Source organism: Macrobrachium nipponense, chromosome 24 (genome assembly GCF_015104395.2).
Source record: "Macrobrachium nipponense isolate FS-2020 chromosome 24, ASM1510439v2, whole genome shotgun sequence".
Taxonomy (NCBI): Eukaryota; Metazoa; Arthropoda; class Malacostraca; order Decapoda; family Palaemonidae; genus Macrobrachium; species Macrobrachium nipponense.
In genome coordinates, this window is record NC_061091.1 from 72,699,089 (window position 1) to 72,723,643 (window position 24,555).

General features: G+C 43.0%; 1 protein-coding gene across 1 annotated transcript in view; it reads right to left on the reverse strand.

Annotated features, from left to right (window-relative positions):
- The window catches only part of LOC135203512 (heterogeneous nuclear ribonucleoprotein U-like protein 1), a 354,027-nt gene that overhangs the window by 37,081 nt on the left and 292,391 nt on the right, over positions 1-24,555 (reverse strand). The window contains exons 3-5 of the mRNA XM_064233247.1: positions 6,279-6,509; positions 5,627-5,931; positions 5,066-5,251 (exon numbers count right to left, since the gene is read on the reverse strand). Of these exons, the coding sequence (XP_064089317.1) occupies positions 5,066-5,251; positions 5,627-5,931; positions 6,279-6,509 (722 nt within the window). The remainder of the gene's footprint in view (positions 1-5,065; positions 5,252-5,626; positions 5,932-6,278; positions 6,510-24,555) is intronic.

The window sequence follows — 24,555 nt, forward strand, 5'->3', positions numbered from 1 at the left end:
TTGGTCAGAAAAGAGCAGAAGACCGATCTTTTCTTAATAACCCCTGCTCCAAACAGGGAGGCTACTTTGCTAAACCCATCTCTCACTGCCTTGTCCATGCAAGTAAGGACACTGTTGAGATCCTTGGGCGAAAGGGAATCCGGGTTCTGAGTTCTTTTTGCTAAAACCCCTAACGACCAGTCAAGGAAGTTGAAGACTTCCAAGACTCTGAACATTCCCTTCAACAGGTGGTCGAGTTCGTTCATCGCCCAGGTAGTCTTAGCAGACAAGAGGGCCGAGCGTCGGGAGGAATCCACCAGTGAAGAGAAGTCCGCGTCTGCAGATGAGGGAAGACCCAGGCCTAAGGGTTCTCCAGACTCATACCAGAAACCAAGTTTTCCCATAAGCTTGGAAGGAGGGAAAGAAAAAACAGTCTTCCCTTTCTCCTCCTTAGAAAGAAGCCAATCACCAAAACCTCTCAAAGCCTTTTTCATTGCGATGGTTGGCTTCATTCTCACACAGGAGGAAACCTTCGTCTTCTTTGATGTTGAGAATAAGGAGAGAGGAGAAGGAGCAACCGGAGTAAGCGCGTCTCCAAACTCCTGAAGAAGGAGGTCTGTCAGGATCTTGTAAGACGAGACCGAAGGATCCTTTACCACGTCCTCGTCCGAATGTTCCTTCTCTTCTAAAGAAGAACCTTCAACCTCTTTACGAGAGTAAGCGGCCTTTTCTAAAGAAGTGCGCCCATCCTGGGATGAGTGTCTGGCAGCCGTCTGGCGCCTATAAGGAGAAGCCAAAGCTTCGGGAGAGCTCCTATCGAAGGAGTCCTTCCTACTCCAATGAGGGAGTCCTCTATGTTCTTGGCGTCTGTCCAGAGAAACACGGGAGTCCAAGGGGGAGCGCCTGCTAGGAGAGGAGAGCCTACTATGCTCAAGGCGCCTACCAGGCTCTATGCGCCTGTCAAGAGGAGAGCGGCTGCCTGGCGAATTGCGCCTGATTTGAGAGGAGCGCCTGCTAGGCTCTTGGCGCCCTACTAAAGGAGAGCGAATCCCTGGAGAAGACGCGCCTACTAGGTGACAGGCGTCTCACCAGGCTCCAAAACACCTGGATCGAGAAGCGTGGGTCTCTGTAAAGCTTGTTTACCAAGAAGAGAGGCTTCGTTTCGGGCTCTTTGCGCCTGACAGGAACAGAGCGGCTAACAGGCGAAAATAGCGCCTATCTTGACAAAGTGCTTGTCAGCAGGAGAGCGGCTACCTGGGAGTAGCGCCTACCAGGCTCTAGGCGTCTGACCACAAAAGGAGAGAGCCTGTCTCGAGGAAGTGTCAATGCAGGGGGAGGCTCTCTTATCCGGAGACTGAAGGCTCTTCGAAAAGGAGCGAGACGTAGAAGCCGTGCGCTTATCCTTCGAAGAGCGCCTACTAGGATCTTGTTCCCGTTCCAAGGGAGAAATGATGTCGCCAGGAGAGAGCTTCCTGGGCGATTGGCGCCTGGAAGATGACTGGCGTCTGCCAGGGAAAGAGCGCCTCACTCTATCCGCTGGTACAGGAGAGAGAGCAGACTCCGACTGACAAGGCAAACAAGGAGAGGGTAGCCTAGACTTCTTGACGGGAAGTGAGACGTCCTTTTTATGACGAGCGCCTCCCACCAAGGAGCCAGCAAGAGCCGAAATCTGAGCTTGCAGCCCCGCTAGAATCCGTGCCGGAGATCTTACAAACTCCTCCACAGGGGACGAGGTTCGAAGCCTACTATGAGGCGAGTACTCCTGATCCCTCCTGGGCTTCTTGATGTCCACCTCAGGCTCCTCCGGAAAACACTCAGGGCTGGAAGGTAGGGCGCAAGGCGTCTTCCAAGCTCTCTTCAGCAGTCGCGAGGTATCCGAGGTGCTCCATCCTCTTCTAGGCGAGGGTGATGAAGAAGAAGAGAAGCATCGGCGCAAAACCTCCTTTTTGGTGCGAATTAAGGCAGCCTGGGAAAGAGCATCAGGATCTACTGAGGGGACGCCTGACCGGTGGGGGTTCTCCCTAACCTTCCTGCGGCTGTTGACTTTCCTCCTCCACTGGGACTGGGAGTCTGGAAGAGGTCTAGGCCTGGAAGCATTAAGGAGCCGATCAGACGCACCCTCCACTGCACAATTCACTTGCACTATCACTCTTACCTTGCAACGAACGAATTTTCTTCTCCATGCTAAGGATCTAGCTCTCATGGCTGCCACTTCCGAAGGCGTATCTTCGGGTTCGATGCAGGGAGCAGGAGCTGAAACGGAGAAAGGATCTAGTGCTACGACGGAGGATTATTCTACTCTAACTCGCTGACACGAGACCCTACTTACTAGAACTCCTAGACGAAGCCTTTCTAACCCTGGTCTTTCTCCAACTTCCTTAAGTAGGAAGACAGAGACTTCATTCACCCTCATCCAACTTCTCCACATTCATTACACGGGTTAATAAAAGAACATTCATTACCCCTACACTTCAAGCATACTGGGTGTGAGGATCTTACCGCGTGCTTTCGGTAGCTCACCTTGCATTCATCCATAGAACACACCTAAACATAGAAGATTTCTTAACTTCGACATCAGACATCTTGAAATCAAAGAAAAATCCAAATCAATATCCAAAAACAGTCCACAAGCGCGTATGCCAAGCCAACAAAATCAGGTACTTCACCAAAAGTCAGTCCAAAGATATCCAATGGCAACGAGAAACGAATTAAACTATCAGGAGGTAACGACCCACAGGTGTAGTCGAAACCGTGACAGAGAAAATCTGGCTGGAAAGGGGGATTGGTTCATACAACCGCCACCCAGCGGCGGGTAAGGTAGATCACCTGACCTACCTGTCGCGTGTGCAGCGAGTTTTGAATTCTGTCGTGACGTCAGAGACGTAAGCGAAGTATATATCTGACAGGAAAGTTCATGTACAAAAACTGCAATTGTAAGCTAATACTCTTACAGTATAGTAATATTCAATCATTTGTCTTCATTTTGAAACATTGGGAGTCTCTAGGACAATATTTAGATTTATGGCGAATTTTTTAAAAAAAATATTTGTTTACGTCCGCACGTTACGAATTCATGCATTATTTTGTGATAATATTTTCTCTGTGTTGCTTTTATCGTTTTACAATGTGTTATATACCAAAATGATCGCAATTTAGTGTACATTACAATGGAAAAAAATTAACTTGTTACCCTTAACCGTTTTGCGCATAACGCGATTTGAATACAATTATATATGAAATTTTGTTTTCGCACTATCATATATCGCATTATTTATATATGATAATGATAATTTTTTTCATTTCTGATGGTAGCATACTAAACTTCAGGCAATGACAAAAAAAGGAGCCAAAAATTAACTCTTAATCTTGAAAACTAAGCGCGCTGTGATTTAACAAAAAAAATTTTTTTTGCTTCGGCGCTCACTCCCAGACCCCAATGGCATACGGGAGACGATTTTTATTATACCCCTTTGGCGGTTAAAGTAAAGGGGTTAAAATACAACAATTGACCATTCAATGCCTAAACTAACCGTGACTGTACTTGTAATAGTGTATTCAGTATATCACGGAGTACAAGAAATACTGTACGTACATGTATGTAGTCGTATGTAGTAAAATGTGGAACCTTAACGTTTCGAGTGAGGGCGATCTCCGAAAGTGGCAACAGAGGAGGAGGACAAATGGCAGAAAACATGAACACTTAACTTTACGAAACACATTAATAAATGGCAGAAAACATTACCACTAAACTTTACGAAACACATTAACAAATGGCAGAAAACATCAACACTTCTTGATTATCGCCATCTTCACTCTCCATAGAAAGCATCCTCTTCTTTCCGAGAACTTCAGCAACATTCTTGGGACCCATGTCTAATAATATAAATAATTAAGTTCACACACAACACAAAGTAACTTAAAGTACAACAAAAGCGAAATCACTAACACTACCTTATGTTAACAAATGAAATATATGTGAATGAATGAATTTCAGGTGTTTACGATAACGCTGCCGCAAAATATGGTCAAGGAACGCCTTTACAGAGGCATGATGGGACAGATGCTGACCAATAGGAGAGCAGGATCTTATGGCGGTGACTAGCATCAGGAACCAACGGGAGAGCAGGAGGATGGTGGCGAGTCTACTGAGTTGGCGGCACGTGAGTTTTAAAATTGTTTTCGGCGGTCCGGGCGAATCTCGGACTTACAGTACATACACCCTTTCGCAACCTGAATTATTTTCATACACAAAAGCAAAAAAATCTTTCTTTGCCTTCGTGACCTGGATTTTTCGTACGTAGGGGTATGACTATAGTAGAGTCCTGACTACCTAAAGTCTTGCTATCAGCCCTAGAAGATGTTTACTCTTCCTGTCTCTTTATAGGTTTCTTGCCATCCCAGTCTCTACACTTGTTACATGTCAAATCTGCAGAACACACTTGCACCCTGCAGTCGGTACAAAGGGTATGCAAGTTGTAAGAAGCTTTAATTTTGTATTACAGCCTTTGCTGCAATAACAAATGCTAACTGAACTTGAGTCTGACATACTAAGGTTCAAACTAGTCAACTGTCCAAAAAGTTGTATTCTAGGAAAATTGGCTCCAAACTTGAAAAACCTAATCTGTGAAAATCGCTCCCAAAATGAAAACTTAACATTCGCTAATCATACCAAAGGCTACCAAAGGCAAAAATACTTCACCAACTATAAAAGCGATAGAATTTCAAAACAAGCGGCTAGTCGAGGCTAGTCACCTACACAAAACTAAAGTAGACGAGGCTAGTCACCTACACAAAACAAAAGTGGACGAGGCTAGTCACCTACACAAAACAAAAGTGGACAAGGCTAGTCACCTACACAAAATAAAAGTAGTGCTACCGCAAATTTCAAAGTTTTAGCTGTCATGCGAGTTGAAACTTTAGCTAAGTAATTACTTGGTAAGTTACTTATATAACAAAATACTTAAAATATAAACAATTTAATAAATATTTCTTGCATAAACCTAAGCAGATACAAATAAGGACAAATAACTTGTAACTTTCCTTGATGAAAATATATAATTCAAATGATAAAGTTCCAAATACAAACCTTGAAAGTACAATTCTTGGTCAAGATGTGAGGAAACAAAGCTTTTCCTTGTAGGCTACGATGAGACACTTCGTAGCACTTCCCAAAATTCCTTCCATTCACACTAAATGACATGGTGACAGGATTAGAATCGATGTCCAAAAAGCAGCCTATGACATCACCTTTTCCAAAGGGTTGTCCATAATCCTGTAGAACAATACTGATTAGTATTACACTTGGATTGTTTTGCAAAAACTCCCCTTGCATAACCCACTACAGAAGATACAAAGGTGTCTTTGCATGATTTCTCACACACCAACTACACTGTTTCCAGCCTCTTACTTTTCAACTGTTCCAAACGGTCTTTTTAAGCTTATTTGTAAGTGTTATTTACCATTACTCTGCTTGAATTTCCCTTTCTTACATAAGAACAAATCATTCTAGCAACCCCAGTACAAGTAGAAATGTTTACCACATACTATTTGCAAGCATTATACCCACATGATCATTTATCCTTAGGCATGCTAATCTTGGTTGTAAACTTGTGCAAAAACCATGCAAAATTTCCAAGTCATATCTCACTTTTAATTTCATGTCTGTGGATGCCTTTGCTGTTCCATCATAACCATAGCTGAAGGGTTCCTCTCCAAGCATCATTCCAACATCATCAATGGACCACCCACATCGTACAACATGGGGATGTCGTTCCCCTTCAAGGTGAGGAACTGCCAAGTGATCTACTACTTTAACCTCATAGAATAAGCGACCACGCAGGAAGCCATAGCTAGCACGAACTCCATGCCATGCATAAGCAAAATCTTCAGAAGTCATAGGTTTTGCACTCAAGAAGGTCTCCTTATCTATGATCAAACTCAAATCACGGTTGTCTGTGGAGCAAAAGTCACATATCAAATGGCATCCCTATTCATATCATCAGAATGAATTTAAGGCAAGTTTGACTAAATTTGTCAATGCTATAATTACTATGCTTCTAAGATGATCAGGGGAAGTTACAAAACTTACAAGACTAATGTAGCATTAAGTACTGCTTGGATTACTATTTTGCAAATAGAAGACAGTCACAAACTGATCACTGGATGAAACTCTGGTTGGAGACTGTACATCACTGACTGAAACTTTCCATAAGCAAATGTTCTGAACAACACCAACTATGCAAAAGTATAAAAGCCATTCCCTTGTTTCACTAAAAGAAAAAATTCTGAAGCTAACTTACACCAGTCAAGAATCACAGCCTCTTCATCATAATTCGGATCATCATCTGTATGTTTATCAGCACTTTCAGGACGACATCTCTTGGAATCTGGGGGTCCTCGCTGGCTGGATGCTTGCCGCTTCTCGCCTCGTCTCTTTTCAAAGGGTTCTCGTTCTGGTTCAGCAAATTCTTTAGCAGAAAATGCCGTTGGTGGTGGACCTTCACGATTAGTATCTGGTTCCCTCTTATTGCCTATAAAAATAAAAAATAAATATATTTTTTAATACAATATCCATTATACTGTAATTAGTACTGTGTACAAAACACATACTACATTATCAAAACACTAAAATCACCTCATCAAAAAGTGTAGCTGTGTGCAAATACTAGGCTTATTCAAACGTCTTACTATAAATATAAGAGAAATACTCCTAAACAAAATTACAATAACTCACCATCCCAAAAATACTAGTGATATCAACCCTTAATGGACGGATACCCTCATATGAGTAAAAGTAACAGGTTTTGAGTGGTGGACAGATTATCTCCTGGTGTTATCAATATTATATGCCATCGATATGGAGAAATCAGGTAGGAAAGAGGTTTCATTACTTCAAAAGCCTGTAAATTTACTATTGGAACATTTTAGACAGGATCAGCTTGCCAATTCTAGACAGCTCATGATTTAGTAGTGCACTTGACTTCAAGGGATATCTCTCTCTCTCTCTCTCTCTCTCTCTCTCTCTCTCTCCTCTCTCTCTCTCTCTCTCTCTCTCTCTCTCTCTCTCTCATATAATCTTTATATATTTGTTCATAAATTACTCAGGTGTTGTTTTTAGTTCTTATCTTTTATGATGGTACTTCCGATGTAATTGTAAATTTGCAAAGAAAAGTGCTACTTTTATCCCAGTAAATTTACATAAATATCTTGAAACAAATAAGGCGCCCTTTGCTTCAACCAACTTCCGCCACTTTTAGAAAAATTGAGTAAATCAAGTTTAAAGTTTACCTATATTCAAAACGTGATATTTCAGGGTTTTTAAGATAAAGAAGTAATTTTCTTTAAGTATGATATGGGGAATTACTTGGCACTAATGAAAAAATCTGCCTATTGAAGATTGCTTGCAATTTCTTGCAATTGCAAGCAATCTTGATTTACCAAACTTTCCTAATTAATCTCATTAAAAATTGTTTAAAAAATTACTGAAAGGGTGTGAAATGATGAATTAAACAATGATGTTGATAATCTATGCAAATAAACAAGGAAGCAAGCACATGCTTGCAACAAAAACAATTTATAACAAGAAAAGTAGTTTGTTCATATTGTTATTGTTATAGAAGGAATAAAGTATACAAGAGAATAAAATACAATAATTTTTGCAGGCAAGCAACCAAATAAAAGTGTTCGGTTGCTTGTCTGCATGCTTGCAACATACATCATGTTGCAAAAAATAACCATTTTCAAATTTTTTCCCAATTATTGTTGTTTTAGAATACAGAGAATGCTACATGAGAATAAAGTAACATCATCTTGCTACAATGAGAATAAAGTAACAGTAACTTTGCAAGTAAGCAAACCAAGTAAGCTTGCTTGATGTCTGCTTGCTTGCAACAAAAGTAGAGTTGCACAAACAACCGATTAAGAGTAAGAAAAATACAACTCTGCAATTTTTATAACATTAACATCATATTGGGGATTACAAGATTGTAATGATGTATAACCTACGCTAACTATTTTGGTATTATATATATATATATATATATATATATATATATATATATATATATATATATATATATATATATATATATATGTATATATATATATATATATATATATACTATATATATATATATATATATATATATATATATATATATAGTATATATGTATATATGTGTGTATATATATATATATATATATATATATATATATATATATATATATATATATATATATATATATAATATATATATATACAGTGGACCCCCGTATTCGCGTTCTCCGGATTCGCGGATTTTTCTTTGGAACCTATCTAGAAATTATTCGCGGAAGGACTCGCCCATTCGCGGGTTTCTCTGTGGAACATATACATAATTATTCGCAGTCATCCCCGGCTATTCGCGGATGCGAATTTTTATGTGTTTACTATTCGTTCAAGGACATTTCATAATGATGTGGTTATTCTGTTTTATTAGACATTCCTTATAAATCTTGATGTAATGAATTGAATAAAAATATCGTAGGTATAAATTGGTGAGCAACATAATATGAAATAAAGCATAACAGAGTGAGTTTGGCAACTGAGAAAATAAACAATCGTATACGTACAGCCATCTCTCTCTCTCTCTCTCTCTCCTCTCTCTCTCTCTCTCTCATCACACACAAAATGATAGATAGGAAACAATAACCGAATATGTATTGCTTGAATACGATATGGCAACAAAGTTTTGGTCTGACTGAAGTGTAGAGTTACTTTGACACTGACTACATGTCATTCCTGGTCATCTCACAGCCACGGATAGACATCAACTTCACAGCCGAGAAAGGAAAATTTTATACAAAATAAATATTTTCCAGATGAAAAAGCAATTGGAGGGCCTAGTTTATCCCATAAAAAAAAACCTCTCGCTTGGATAACTGTAAGATGTAGAAAAGAGAGAGAGATCAAGGGCGGGTGGATGTAGGAAGGAGATTTAAGCAGTACCTGGAAATGAAAAACCAACCCCTATACTAATCTTATAATTATAGCCTTAGGGTTTGTCTCAAAGACATTCAAAGGTGTGTCACACACGTGACAGTTGTTGTTTTTGTAAAATTGGCGTCAGGGCAGGCAGATTTTTAAGCACCACTGTGTTTTAATTATATATTAATAATTTGTTCATTACCTTCGATAACACGCCAAATTTCACGTAAGATAATCATAAAAATCTCTAGGATTGCGCGACCGCGCAAATTGGAAAACAATGGTGCTAGATTAAATCTGAAAAACTCCCGATCTAGCGTGAAATGCTGTAGTTTAGCAACACTGCCATTGAACTTACATAAATACGTATTGGGTCAATTGGGTACGCATTGTGCAGGCAGTACATTTTATGAAATTTTTTAAGATGATTTCTAATTATGATATGTATGTACGTACGTACGTAAATTGTTTTAGGATGATAATAGAAGTATGCAGACCATATCTAAAGTACGTAAGACAATGATTATATACATATTTGTAGCAGGGTACGTATTTTTCTGTCTCGGCACGCACAGTACGTACATGTACGTATTTTCATACGTACATAATGAGTATATTTTCGTGACAAAATAAATTTTTATGATGAAAAAGCATTTATTCAATTTTCAAATATTACAGTTCTGTAATACTTTCATGTAAACACAGCAAAAATGTCGGTAACAAAGTCGGGTTTTCTTTAAAAGATGCTCTACCCAAGCCAACTTTCCGCAGATAAACAAATCTATGATGCCGTGACGCCTTCTTTGAGCAGTACCCAAACGAAATGATATTTAAAACGCTATTGGCTGTTGTCTGCACAGCAGCCAATCCAGGAGCAGCATTCATTTTCCTTGTCGCTCATTGGTTGTACACTTGGTGTTGATTGGTTGAACCCTGGCCCCATTTCGCGGAGATGGAATTGTGGGTATCGCGCATCTAGTACCCAGCAGCCTCACTGCGCAGAAACTTACGGGTATACGCGAACGTTAAACGCAAAGCTCTTGTGCGTATCAGCAAATATCAGTGTGCATCGTACCGAAAAATGGCCCTAAAAAGCGCCTGCTCCTTCTAAGGCTTCTGGCCAAGAAGTTAAAGAAAGAAGACCGTAATGAAAGCTTGACGAGAAGTGAAACTTCTCGATATGTTGAAGGAGGGAAAAGTTACGCTGCAGTCGGCCGCCATTTCAAAGTGAATGAGAGCACAGTTAGATATATAAAGAAAAAAGAAAATGAATAAGAAAGTGTTAGTATGACATTCTATGGCACCGCAAAGGCTGTGTCCACAGTGAGAGACAAAACATTGTGAAAATGGAATCTGCACTCGCGTTTCTGGATAAAGGACTGCAGGAAGAAGAACGTGCCCTTGACTCCAACATCATACGCCAAAAAGCACGACAGATCTACCAGCAGCTATCAACTCCTACTGCTTCACAAGGTGGTGAGGAAGAGGAAGCCGAAGCCGAAGATGTGGAGGCACTGAGGCGATGAAGAAGGGACGTTGGAATTCTTGGGCTTTGGAGAACCAGCTCCTGAAGAGGGAAGACGAAGAAGAACCACAACCGGGACCGTCCTCAGTCCCCCAAGGATTTCAGGCTAGCAAAGGATGGTTCCACGGTTCCACCAGAAAAAGGTTCCATCTAAAGTCTGTTTCCCTACATGGGGAGGGGAGCTGCATCTGCAGACAAAGAGGCAGCCGCAAAATATCCGCAGGCCTTCATGAAAATAATCCAGGAGAAAGGATATCGCCCAGAAACAGGTGTTCAATATGGACGAAACTGGCCTGTTCTGGAAGAAAATGCCGTCCCGGACGTACCTTATGAAGGATGAAGCTAAAGCCTCCGGATTCAAGGCACAAAAGGACAGGGTGACCCTCCTGATGTGCGGGAATGCGGCTGGTTTCGCCTCATTTACAAGGCTGCAAATCCCAGGGCACTCAAGAACAAGAAACAAGGGCTTACTGCCCGTCTTCTGGATGCATAATCCCAAGCCTGGTATCACCAAAGTCCTGACGGAGTACTGGTTTCACCAGAGTTTCATTCCTCAAGTTAGGCAATACCTGGCCGATTTGGACATCAAATTCAAGGTCTTGCTGATAATGGACAACGCTGGTGGCCACCCTCTTGATCTTTATTCCAAGAGTCCAGCTTGAGCTCCTTCCTCCCAACACCACCTCTCTCCTCCAGCCTATGGATCAGGGCGTCATCCGTGCCTTCAAGGCACTCTACACCGGGAACTCCCTCCAGCACCTTGTTGATGCAATGGACCGTGACAGTGAATTTACGCTGAAAGATTATTGGCGTAAATTCACGATTGCCACGTGTCTGTCTGTCATTGACCGTCGTTGAAGGACATGAAGAAGGAGACACTGAATGCCTGCTGGAGTAAGTTTGTGGCCAGACTGTGTCCATAATTATACAGGCTTTTCTCCCCAGGAAATCCAGCATCAGCCATTAATAAGGCAGTCCAGTTGGCAAAAATTCTTGGTGGTGAGGGCTTTGACGATATCACCGAGGAAGAAGTCGGCGGCACCCTCATTGATGCCCACTCTGACCCCCTTACCGACCAGGACTTGGAAGAGCTGACGAAGTCCGCCAGCGAGGAAGAAGACACTCCAGGTTCAGGAGAGGATCAGGAGGAGGAGGAGGAGGAGGAGGAGGGCCTGACTTTGGAACACCTGTCCCAAGTTAAAAAAATGGTAAACGACCTCCAGGAGTTTGTCGCAACATGGGATCCTACATGGAGCGCTCCTTGAAGTTTTCTAATCTAGACACAGCAATGGAGCCCTATAATCAAGCTCTCACCACCATGAAGAAAGCAACGGCAGCAGTTGCCAATCACAATGTTCATCACACGAACGAAGAAAGACCCTCCAAAGCCTCCCAAATCGCCTGAAGTAGTGCCTCTTGAATCGCCTGAAGAAGTGCCTCCAAATCGCCTGAGTCACCGCCTCCCGAAGCGCCTCCTGAAGGTGAAGAGGCGCCCTCAGAGGATATGTAACTCCTCTGCTTAGCTGTGCAGTCATATCTTCATCGTCATTCATCGGACTGCACGGCTAATTCATCATCATCATCTTTAATCAACATTCATCACTGGTGAGTACCCGGTTTTACATATGTTGTACTAGCGTAAAACAATTGTTTAATGTTCATACAAATTTTGTTCTTTCTCTCTATCGCTTCTGATTTCACATACATTTGTTTCCCTTGTAAAAAGAAAATGGATGTCTCATATAGTAACAGTATGAAAGAAAACGTGCATGACTGAATACTTTTGGGGGGACTGAATTATTTTCACATACATAACTAAGTCATGCAGTACGTACATAATACGTATGTACGTATTTATGTATAACCATAAATGTAAGATTTACTTTAAAACAGTATTAATAATATTTCAAAGATTAATATGAACCATAATAGGATGTTTTATGTATATTTGATGAAGGATGGTCCTTTAGCTACTTTGGTGTTTGCATGTTAAGGATAGCTAAGTTTTATGAGTATTTTTGGAGGGGGTTACAAACATTCGCGGATTCTAACTTCGCGGGGGGGGGGGGGGGGGGTGTCTGGTACGCATCCCCCGCGAATACGGGGGGACCACTGTATATATATATATATATACAGTGGTACCTTGACATACGAAAGGCTCAACTTATGAAAAACTCGAGATACGAAAGCTTATACGAAAAATTTTCAAGATATGAAAGGTTGTTGCTGTAAAGTCCCAAGATTCGCCCAGACCACCGAGAACAATTTTAAAACTCCCGCGCCGCCAGCTGAGTAAACTCGCCACCATCCTCCCGCTCTCCCATTGGTTCCTGATGCTAGTCACCCCATAAGATCCTGCTCTCCTATTGGTCAGCATCTACCCCTTGTGCTTTAAGTATTCTATTGGTAAAAGGATGCTGTAAATTGAAAAACTTATTCATGCAACACATTTAATAAAAAAAAAAACTTAGGTAAAGATAGAATAAAGAATAAAAATGAATGGTTATGATACTGTTTGGTAGTTTCAGTAGTTGAAGAGAGATAATGAAAATTTATGGCTTACTGTGTAGTGATTGCTTGGCAATCATTCGATACTCGTAAGTGCTGGATGTAAACAGAAGTTTGGAAACTTTTTTTTTTTTTGTTTATTATAGTTAATGGTTACTACTTTATAATTATTTGAAATGAGTACATGCAATACATTTAATATAAAAAATTGTGAATTAGATATCATAAAATATAAAATAAATCAGACTACCAACAAATATGATATTGTTAAGATACAATAGTTTTGTACGTACTTACCCGGCAGATATATACTTAGCTATAGACTCCGTCGTCCCGACAGAATTTCAAATCTCGCGGCACACGCGACAGGTAGGTCAGGTGATCTGCCATTCCTGACGCTGGGTGGCGGGATTCGGAACCATTCCCGTTTTCTACTCAGATTTTCTCTTCCACCTGTCTCCTGAGGGGAGGCTGGGCGGGCCATTAATCGTATATATCTGCCGGGTAAGTATGTAGAAAACTTTATTGTATCTTAACAATCATTTTTGTACATGCAACTTACCCGGCAGATATATACTTAGCTGATTGGCACCCTTGGAGGAGGGCAAGAGACAGCTACATATAAAATAAATATAAAAACGGGGAAACAACATAGTTGTAGGCATCATAAAACAACCTTGGTTCCTACCTGAGAGGGCAGAAGACTTCATGGATACTGTCTATGAGTCTGCTTGCTTCAAGAGCTTCAGCGAGGATGAGACCTGTGACTGATAGCCCTTCTGGATCTTGTCAATGGGTGCTGGCCCACTTACTTGACAGAGCCTTGTCTTGGATCGTGCCAATGGGGGCTGACCCACTTTCATGGCAGAGCCTTTACCTGTATCGTATCAATGGGGACTACTAACATCTTACATGACAAGAGCTTTAGGTACCAAAATACTACAAGGAGCACAATAACCAATCCCGACCACCTGACCACACTAACATTGTTAGAACTAAGATCTGAAAGGGGTACACAAGTTCTTATGAGAAGCCAAAGAGTTAGCGATGGTTCTCACCTCATGCGCTTTTACTCTCAGGAGCTTGAGGTGCTTGTCTTCACAGGCTAAGTGGGCTTGTCTGATTACATCCTTAATGAAGAAAACCTGAGCATTCTTAGAGATGGATCTCTTCGAATCTCTAACCGAGCACTGAAGACTTCCCTTGTTACCTCCCAGTTGTTTCTTCCTCTCCAGGTAGAATTAGAGGATCCTGACTGGACACAGAGTCCTCTTTAGTTTTCTTCCTGCAAGTGAAGAAAGTCTTTTAACCTCGAAGCTCTAGGTCAATGTTCCGAAGGGTTTTCGTTCTTAGCAAGAAAAAGGGGTTTGAAGGAACTGACTGCTGAGTCCTTCCTGAAACCAACTGTGCCTTCCAATGCTTGCAGTTCACTTACCCTTTCTCTAGTTCTCTTCCTGGCTGAGGCTAAAGCGAAGAGAAACTTTCTGGTCAAGTCTCTGAAAAATGCTGTATGCGGAGTCTGTGATACATTAGAAATATTAGAACCACCTCCAGGTTCCAACTGGGTGGTCTAACCGTCTTGGTCTTCGAGGTCTTGAAAGACCTGATTAAATCATGGAGGTCTTGTCTTCCACAATATTCCGGCCCCTATGCCTGAAGACTGAGGAAAGCATGCTTCTCTAGCCTTTAAAAGTGGAGACGGCCAAGTTGAAAGTCTCCCTCAAGTAATGGAGGAAGTTGGCTTATGTCTGTCACCGAGTTACTGGAAGAGGATACCTTATGAGCTCTGCTCCATCTTCAAAACGCCTCCCACTTCGACTGGTAGACTGGTACTGTAGAGGCTCTCCTAGATCTTGTTATAGCCTTGCAACTCTACAAGAAAAAACCCCCCCCGCTCTGACAAGTCCTTCGATAGCTTGAAGGCAGTCAGACAGAGAGATGAGGTTTTGTGGTGTCTGTCGAAGTGGGGCTGTTTGAGAAGATCGCTCCTGTGTGGAAGCGATCTCGGAAAATCTATCATCCATTCCAGTACCTCTGTGTATCAATTTGAGCTGGCCAGAACGGGGCGATCAGTCAGTTTTGCTCCTTCCGCTACGACAAACTTCCTCACTACTTCCCCTAGGAACTTGAATGGGGAAAAAACGTACACGTCTATTCCCGACCAATTAAGAAGGCAACCGTCTACTGCTACCGCCCTTGGGTCTGAGATTGGGAGCAGTAGTATTCCAGTCTTGCGTCCCCACATGTAGCTAAACCAAGTCTATATCTTGGTCTCCCCCAGAGGTTCCAAAGTCTGTTGCAGAACTCTGGATGCAGAGTCCATTCCGTGGGAAGGACTTGCTCCTTCTTGCTCATAAGATTGGCCCCTCACATTCCTTTCTCCTTGTATGAACTGTTTTCATTACTAGTATATTTGTAGGTTTTCTTTTGAACAACGGCCTCCGTCCTATCTTCTTTTCCCTACGAGGAATGAGAGTACGGATTTGGAGATCGACCAGCTTCGTTCCCCTAGTCAAGAGAATGAAGGAGAAGTCTTTCCGAAGGAAAAACTTCAATTGGAGAACCAAGAACCGAAGAAACGACAATTCAAGCTTCTATCTTATTGGGTAGACGACTTCATGGACACTGTCTATGAGTCTGCTTGCCTCAAGAGCCTCAGCGAGGTAGTGACTATGACTGAGACTCTTTTGGATCGTGTCAATGGGGCTTGACCCACTTACATGACAGAGCCTTTTATTGGATCCTTGTCAATGGGGGCTGACCCACTACATGACAAGAGCCTTTTTGGATCTTGTCAATGGGGCGGGGGACCCACTTACATGACAGAGCCTTCTATTAGGATCTTTGTCAATGGGGGACTAGCCCACTTAGATGACAAAGCCTTTTTGGATCGTGTCAATGGGGGCTGACCCACTTACATGACAGAGCCTGACCTATATCGTATCAATGGGACTAGCCATCTTACATGACAGAGCTTTAGGTATTAATTCACAAAAAACTTTGGACCATGATTTCTATTAAGTGTTAAGAGATTGTAAAAAACATATGAAACACTGCGAGTGCTAGAAATTCCCACAGAATCTAAAAGCACTCGCGAAAACCCCCACCGAATTCATCAGACGATCAGAAGTTGGTGGTCGTCTCGATTCCCGTAGAAATCGAGAGAGGGGAAGGATCCCTCACGGCTTACGCCAGGTAGGACCCGAAGGTCCCCACTAGGCAGCGCAGTCCTGAAAATAGAACAGGAGTTCTCTGAAGAAGGGCGCCTGCTTGAGAAGTGTTTGGTAGGCGCAAAAGAGCGCCTGCAAGGAGAGGAGCGCCTGCCAAGAAGAGCCCGCTTATTAAAGGAGGAGCGGCTAACTGGAGAAGAGCGCCTAACAGGGGAGAGGCGCTCGGAACTTCTCGGTAAAGGGCTCCTGACTTGAGAGGAGCGTCTCTTGCGAGGAGGGATAAGAGCTCTTATGTCCTTCTTGTGAGGAGGGTCCTTAACCAGAGAGCCCATCAACGCAGAGAAAAGCTTCTGGGGTTCGTGAAGGATCCGCTTAGAGGACTTCTCCCCGAGTGCCGGGCTGGCGCTTCGCGGCTGGTTGGCGCCTCGCGCTAGCTGTTTAGCGCTTGGAAGGAGCCTCGCGCCTGGCTGGTGGAACGCGGCTCGCGCCTGGCTGGAGGGTCGAGTTTGGCTGGCGACTTCGGAAGAAGAAAAGCACTTCCTCAGGATGCCTTTCTGGTGGCGATCCATGGCAGTCTAGGTCGAGACACAGAGCCCTGCCGGAAGAAGGGACGCCTGACCAGAGGGGGGATGCTCTACATCCTCTTTGCGGCTTTCGGGTCATTCCTCCTCCTGGTCCTGGGAGTAGAAGAGTCTAGGCCCTAAGGCAAGGGAATGCGGCACCATTACCTTCCATTGCAAGCCACTGCGCCACTGCAATTCTAAGCTGCGAATCTCGGTTTTCATGCCAGACAAGTACAAAACAAGCTCACTACGTGAGAAAGTTAGTATGTTACTTATACGGCGCATGGAACCAGTGGTTTATTAAGCCACGGGACCAACAAACACTCTGCTAAGGAGCTTCCTCTCGAAGGCGAATCCGCAGGTTCGAAGAAGGGTCTGAAAATGGAGGAGAGGTTGCAACAACTACATTAGGGTTAGGTTCTAAATCTTCCTTAACGAGCTCGTTAGTACGAGAACTATGGAGTCTTCAGACGAAGTTTCGTAACTCTGTTTTCTAACTTCCTCAAAGAAGAAGAAAGCAACCCCTTCCTCATATTTAATAGACAAATCATTAAGTGCTCTATCAAACTACACAACGAAAATTCAACAATGAAGGGACCACTCTGTGCCTAGGATCTGATCCCAACAACTGAGTTTGTCTGCGACCACATTCCATTTGCCTGGGATATACCTGGCTGAAAGCTCTACTGAATAGCAGACCACCCACTGGTGAAACTCGACAGTCAAGGCGTGAAGTTGATGTGAAACCAGACGTCCCCGCTTGTTCACTCACATGGGCAACCACCGTGGTGTTGTCCGACATGAGAACGACGGAATGACTCAACTTTCTCCCAAACCTTCTTCAGAACCAGGAAGGCTGCCTTCAACTGCCAGATGCTGATATACTGCTGTTTTGTCCTCCAAACTCCAAATGCCTGAGGCAACGAGGCCACCTAAATGAACCCCCAACCTGCGAGGGAGGCGTCCGAAAACTGAGGGGAGTCAAGTGGTAGAGAACGCAGAATGACACTCTTCAAAAGATTTTGGTTGTTCAACCACCAACGAAGGTCTTCTCTTACTTCCAGAGACAGAGGAACCTCTAACAGTGTGAGTCCCCACCAGAGACCAGAATTCCCCAAGTCTACATTGCAGAGACCGAATATGAAGATGCCCATGAGGGACCAGCTTCTCCAGGGGAGACAAAACTCCTAGAAGAATGCACCACTGATGAGCTGACTGATGTGGTTCCGACAGGAAGTAGTGTGACACCACTCACAACTTCTCTAATCTCTGATCCAACGGGAAAACTGCCGTATCGATGACCATGCCCAGGTAGAGAATACTTGACTGGGTACAAGTTTGACTCTTCGTGGTTAACCACAATGCCCAGTTCCAGACAAAACCAAAGCAGACAATCTCTGTCCTGCAGCAGCTTTTCCCTGGAACCTGCCAAGACCAACTACTCATTGAGGTACCTAAGCAAACGGATCCCCTGAGCATGGGCCCAACTTCGTACAAGAGAGAAGACCCTTGTGAACAATTGAGGGGCTGTGGTCAGCCTAAAGCACAGGACTTTACTCAAAGACCTTGTCACCGAGTGAGAAGCAAAGGAACTCCCTGAACACCGGATGACTAGGGATCTGGAAGTATGCATCCCTCAAGTCATCGACAGCACGAAGTCGCCTTCCCTCACAGCTGACAACACTGAATGCACCACTTCCTCTATCGCATCCTTGTCCAGCATCTTCTGCATTCCTCCCAAAGATCCAAGAACTCCAGAGAATCTGGAGGACATACCCTTTGAGCTGTGGCTTGTCCGAGAGAGGAGGAGGGAAGCCGAATGGCAGTAGGTACCCTACCGGAAGGACATCTACTACTCACTTCACGCCCCACATCTCAGCCACTTGGCCCAATGGCCCTCCAAACAACCCCCAAACCGTGGCACAGGAGAGGGAGAGGCGGCAACCTACCGATGGTCCCCTTTACCTCCCGGCGACAATCTTCGTGACTGCTGCTAGGCAGGGGAAGGAGGAGGAGCTGGACGCCTCAGAGGACGAGAGACTGACTTAGATATAGTCTGGTACACCATGTTCTTTGTGTTGGCCAGACGCCGGTCTTTCGCATCCTCCAGCTTGGTGCGAGGGAGCAAAAATTGAGACTCCAACAGATCCCCATTTCTCGATACCAGCAAGGAGTCAGGGTCAGCTGATCTTTCCATCCTGGAAAAAGCCACGTCTCTTCTAATTAGGAAAAGGTTAGCCCATAAATTAACATTGAGGTACGCCATATACGAAAACGTCTTGCCTCTGGACTGCAACAAACTGGCAAGAGAGGACGCAGTCGCCAACCCTTCCGGGGACCTGTCAGAAGCTATCTTGGCAATGACCATAGACCAGAGCCAAGAAACCATCTGCAGCAGGGAAGCTGCTGTACTCCAATGCTGAGGCATCTTGTGGAGACAACGATGGAGCCACCGACTTCACCTGCTCCAAAGTCCATTCCGGCTTCAGACGAATGACATTTGGGTTAAGATGATGCGACATCAAAAAGGCAGAGTTTGTATCATAGTACTTCTTATGCCTCATGAGAGGAAGGGGTAGCAGCTTGGGAGAACCTTAGCACGAAGCGAACCGTTCAGATCTGAAATAAAGGCGTTAACCTTATGCAAGACTAACTAGACGTGCCCTGACGAGGGAAGTTGAAACGAAGGCTTGGGATCCTGCGTAGCTCCCAGCAAGGCTTCCAAGCAGAAAGGAGTGAAAGACAATCAAGCCTAAGTCCTACTCTCCAAATTGTTGAAACCACGAAAAAGATTGACAACTTCTGAAAAAGGAAGACAAAACTCTTGCGTGTCTCCCTCCTCCTGCCTCGGCAATGGAGACACACGACAAGAAGGATGTGTGATCTCCTCTAAGGCACCTTCCTCACCAAAATTAACGGAAGGATCAGCAGCCGAACAGCCTGAAACACCAACTAACCTGTGTGGGCTGGACCTAAGCGCCAACTCCCGGGACGAACCAACCACAACACTAGGAACATCACTACGCTTCACCAACAGAAGATTCCTTGACATGGTTGCAAATGGGCACCGGTGTGGTAAACGTACAAAAGTGAACTGGGGAGGAATCTCAAACACTCGAGAACGAATGAGAATCCCTTGGAGTTGAACTCCTGGAAGAACCAGGGAGAGGGGCAGGCAAAAGCTCCTCCCGCACCAACTCCGCGCTCACAACCTTAGACCTCTTGACAGGTGCCTTGAGATTCTTACGGCGACGGATAGGCACTGGAGAAGAAGTGGGAGCACCTGCAACATGCACGGATGGGGGATGCTGCAATACGCTTGTGACTCCATGCAGAGGGTGAAGCAGCCACTGCAGATTGCACAGGAAAAAATACAATAACACTCCAAAACACCAACACTCTCAGGAACACATGGCAGCGAACAATGACAACAAAAATGAGAGAGGCAGCACAGTGGAGGTGACTGAGAGTGATGTCATCAATGGAAGTGACGTCATAAGCAGCGATGACATCGCGGCTTCCCCTCGATCCGAATGGAAAGCAGACGCCACTGGCGGAGGGATACAAAATGGCTAACCCAGTGACATCACTAGCAGGGCCGACACCACGGCTTCTATCTGACTCGAAGTTGCAACTGTCACTGGCGGAGCAATACTATAGGGCTGACCTCGGTTACCCACGAAAATGAAGGCAGGAGGAGTGGGGGTAGCAAACATCCATGAAATACGACAGCAAACCCTCCAAGGACGGAGAACCCCGTAGCCCCATGGTCTTCCAAACCGCCACCATCTTGGACGCCTCCAGCTCTGTAAATACAAAGAAGACAATGATGAAAAAAAAACCTCCTCCCTCTCGGGAATCAAATTAACTCACAGAAAAGGAGGGGCGACATACATAAATCAGCCTGAGGGCCTCCTGATACTTCCAACGATGAATAGATGGAAGAAAAGGAGGAACAAAGGCACCACACTACTATGGGGTGTGATCGAGTCATGAGACGAAGCATCAGGAAGGAGAGACGAAAAAACCCCCACGAAAGGAGAGAAGAAATCCTACAATGCTGCCTCTTGCTATAAAACAACTTCCACTGCTCTTAAGGCCACGCATGGCATTCCGAACAAGACTTCGCTAATGTATAAACATAGAGCAACACCTACTGCAAGTGATGTGAGGGGGTCGCAGCCGAAGCCAAAAAACTAGAACACGGAGAACCTGGAGTTCCGGGGCAGACATGATGACGAGCCCAAGAGGGAGCAGAAGCCATAATAACAGCACATACTCACACACACTAAACACAATTGAAACGGGCAATGAACCAGGTAGAGGCTGAGAGAGGTCAATGTTATGATCTCTGGCCCAGGAGGTTAAGAAAAGACTGACACGGTGGCGTAGGTGCGTGGTCCTTGACCATTCTTCACCCGAAATACGCTTGCGTTGCCAGATCTGACAAGATTCCTTGCTTTCATCTGCAATTGAACCAGATCCAGCCAGGCGGTAGAAATCATCCTATTGTTAAGACTGAAGGTTTGTTTGTGTACAAACAAACCAGCTTTAAGCTGCACATCTGCATTTAAGGCTGATGCACGTGGTGATTCCTGTACAGTGTTTCTCCTGTATTCCAGGGGATGGGTACCAGACACCCCCGCGAATAGCTCGAACCCGCGAATAGTTAGAACTTGCCTCTAAAAATGCTTATAGCTGTCTATCTGGGAAGTTCAAATACCAAATCTATACTTGAAGTGTATCATCCTACATCAAATATACCATTGAATTAGTATTATTAATATCATTTCAGTCATCTAAAACATTTTACCATTATAAATATATAAACAGCCAATGACAGAGAGAGAGAGAGAGAGAGAGAGAGAGAATAACTCCTTATCATATCTAAAGATTGAAATGAACTTCTATAGGCAACACTTCTTCCCCTCCCATAAATACATACATTTCTGATGGTTGCATACTAAACTTCAGGCAATGACAAAAATAGGAGCCAAAAATGAACTTTTAATCTTGAAAACTAAGCGCGCTGTGATTTTTTAAAAAATTATTTTTTTCGCTTCCGCACTCACTCCCACACCGGCCCGGCATACGGGAGACAATTTTTATTATACCGCTTCGGCATAAGAGGGTTAATTTCTTTATACGATGCTGTGTTAATGTATTTGTTACGATTGTTTATTAGTTTGCATTTGTTAGTTAGCTATTATTTTGGTTTATGTTCAATCTAAGTTTTTTATAATAAATATATTTTTTAAGAAATTGGTTTCCTTTCTGCAATATTTACCATTGTCTTGTGTATGAACCTTTTATGAAGGGAACGCTCTACTTTACCATAGTGAATTAAGCCATAACAAGCTTGAACTATAAAATTCATGTGACAATCACATAATATGAATTTTGTAATTACAGTTATATTAATATCATTATCATTATTTTAAAGTATTAAAAACAAATAGTACATGTACTATAAAAATTCTCGAGTCTCTGCTAATGAGAGAGAGAGAGAGAGAGAGAGAGAGAGACGAGGAGAGAGAGAGAGAGAGAGAGAGAGAGAGAGAGAGAGAGAGAGAGAGAGAGAATTTCCTTCAATCTTACATAATTTTCAAATTTATAAACTAGAAATATTGCTAATTAACTTTAGATTTTTCTTTAATGAATGATATTATTGCTGTATACACTAATATTAATATTTGAAAACAGTAAATCAAATTATTTATCATACAAAAAAAACCCATACATCTCTAGAGGAGAGAGAGAGCGAGAGAGACGAGAGAGAGAGAGAGAGAGAGAGAGAGAGAGAGAGAGAGAGAGAGAGAGAGAATTTCCTTCAATCTTACATAATTTTTCAAATTTATAAACTAGAATATTGCTAATTAACTTTAGTATTTTCTTTAGTGAATTGATATTATTGCTGTATACACTAATATTAATATTTGAAAACAGTAAATCAATTATTTATCATAAAAAAAAAAAACCATACATCTCTGTAGAGGAGAGAGAGAGAGAGAGAGAGAGAGAGAGAGAGAGAGAGAGAGAGAGAGAGAGAGAGAGAGAGAGAGATGTGATATCATTTAATCTTATTAATCTTACTAATAGAGTATCAATCAGTATTAATATTTGAAAATTAGTAAATCATTTTTGTACCATAAAAATGCATTGTCATGAAAATAACATCAAAATACACTAATTAGTGATGATTTTCGTCGGAAAAACCCGCAAATAGGCGAATCCCCGCAAATAATGGGTAGATATGGTCCAGAAAGAAATCTGCGAATCAGTGAGTCCACTTTATAGGAGTTGCATGATCAAGGGTCAGACTTCTGGGCCTTTTTGAAATGAGTGAGGAAGATCCAAAAATGGGCTGTGAAAAATATTTTAGCGTCGGAGGCAATTAATGCAAAGTTCTGGAAGGGTTTGGCATTATTGCAGTCTCCTTCCTCCCTTGCTAGAGGGAAGGAGCAGGATTGCTTCTATGATTATGATAAGAAACATAAAAAGGATGCTGTATGTGTAAACTTACCGCATCAATCGCCAGACCAGCCAGTGTAAGTTTGAATCCTATCCTCAACCCGAAGGAAGAGGAGTGGAAGGACAAGGTGGGGGAAGGTGGAGAGGCCAGCCACTTTCGCATCCTTCTTACCTCTAAAACAGCACACCATAGGCGAGATGCAACTTGTTCTCTAGAAGGAGCTGGGTAAGCAAACACAACCTGCAAGCATCCACCACTGGTCCAAGGAAATGAGGTTCCAAGTGATCATATACAGTGTATTGTATAATTGTTATTGGTATTTTATGCATTGTTGAAATATGGTAGGTGTCCTATATATGAACAGCATATGGTTGATTCTAGGAGGAATCTGTTTATGTATTTAAGTTGTGTTGTGACATCATAGGCTGTGACGTCATAGACAAGATGGCAGCAGCGGCGGTGGGATGTAAACAATAACACGGGGCAGTAGGAGACACGTGCGTGTGGTGTTTGGTTGGTAGGGGAGAGCTCTCTGACAGGTAGGAGTTTTTAGGTCGTGTCTTATTGTGCTGTTGATCTAAGGTGAATTCTGGAGTATAATGGAGTTGGAGAACTCATACAGGTGGGTATATTATTCATTGTGTAAAAAAAAAAATAATTAATAAATAAAAAAAAAGTTAGGCTAGGCTAAAGTCAATTGCCTTCAAGAGACCGCGATCCCTGATGGCAAGACAGACATTCTCATAGTAGTTGAATCTCAACTACGGAGAAAAAATACTATATACCAGTGAAAGACTAAAGATGAATGAGGACCTACGTCTTCACAGCTGAATCGAGAGAAGTTAACTATCAAACTCTGAACGTAGAAAAAGTCCCGTCGATTACACCAAACCAGTGAAGACGGCTTTAATCCCTGTTGTTTTACAGAGGACTGAAAAACGCTAAACAGCTATTTTCATGCTGTTCGGAGAGAAGTTGGAGTTTTGCAATGAAAGCGAGTGCCTTTCAGTAATGAAAACACAGAGATTGTACTGCCTGAAGAACCGCTTTCATGGGCTGGATCAGGGAGGGACATTTCTATTACTTGGATGTAGAGCGTGGCAGGCGGGTAACAGGCGAAGTCTTCCGGTATTCATCTACAATCAGGGTGAAAAACAAAAGCTATTGCACACTACAAATTACGAGATGTATTTAGAAGACAAATTCAGATGTCTGAAGAAATCACTCTGCATCACCGTAGCGGCAGATGCGATGAAGCGGAAGACTAGGCTACAGAGTCCAGTGAGATATCTCTGTCTGAAAAATTCTTGCAACGGCCAGAGGCGATGCTGTAGAGATGGTCATACATGCATGCGAGAAATTCCAGCCAACCA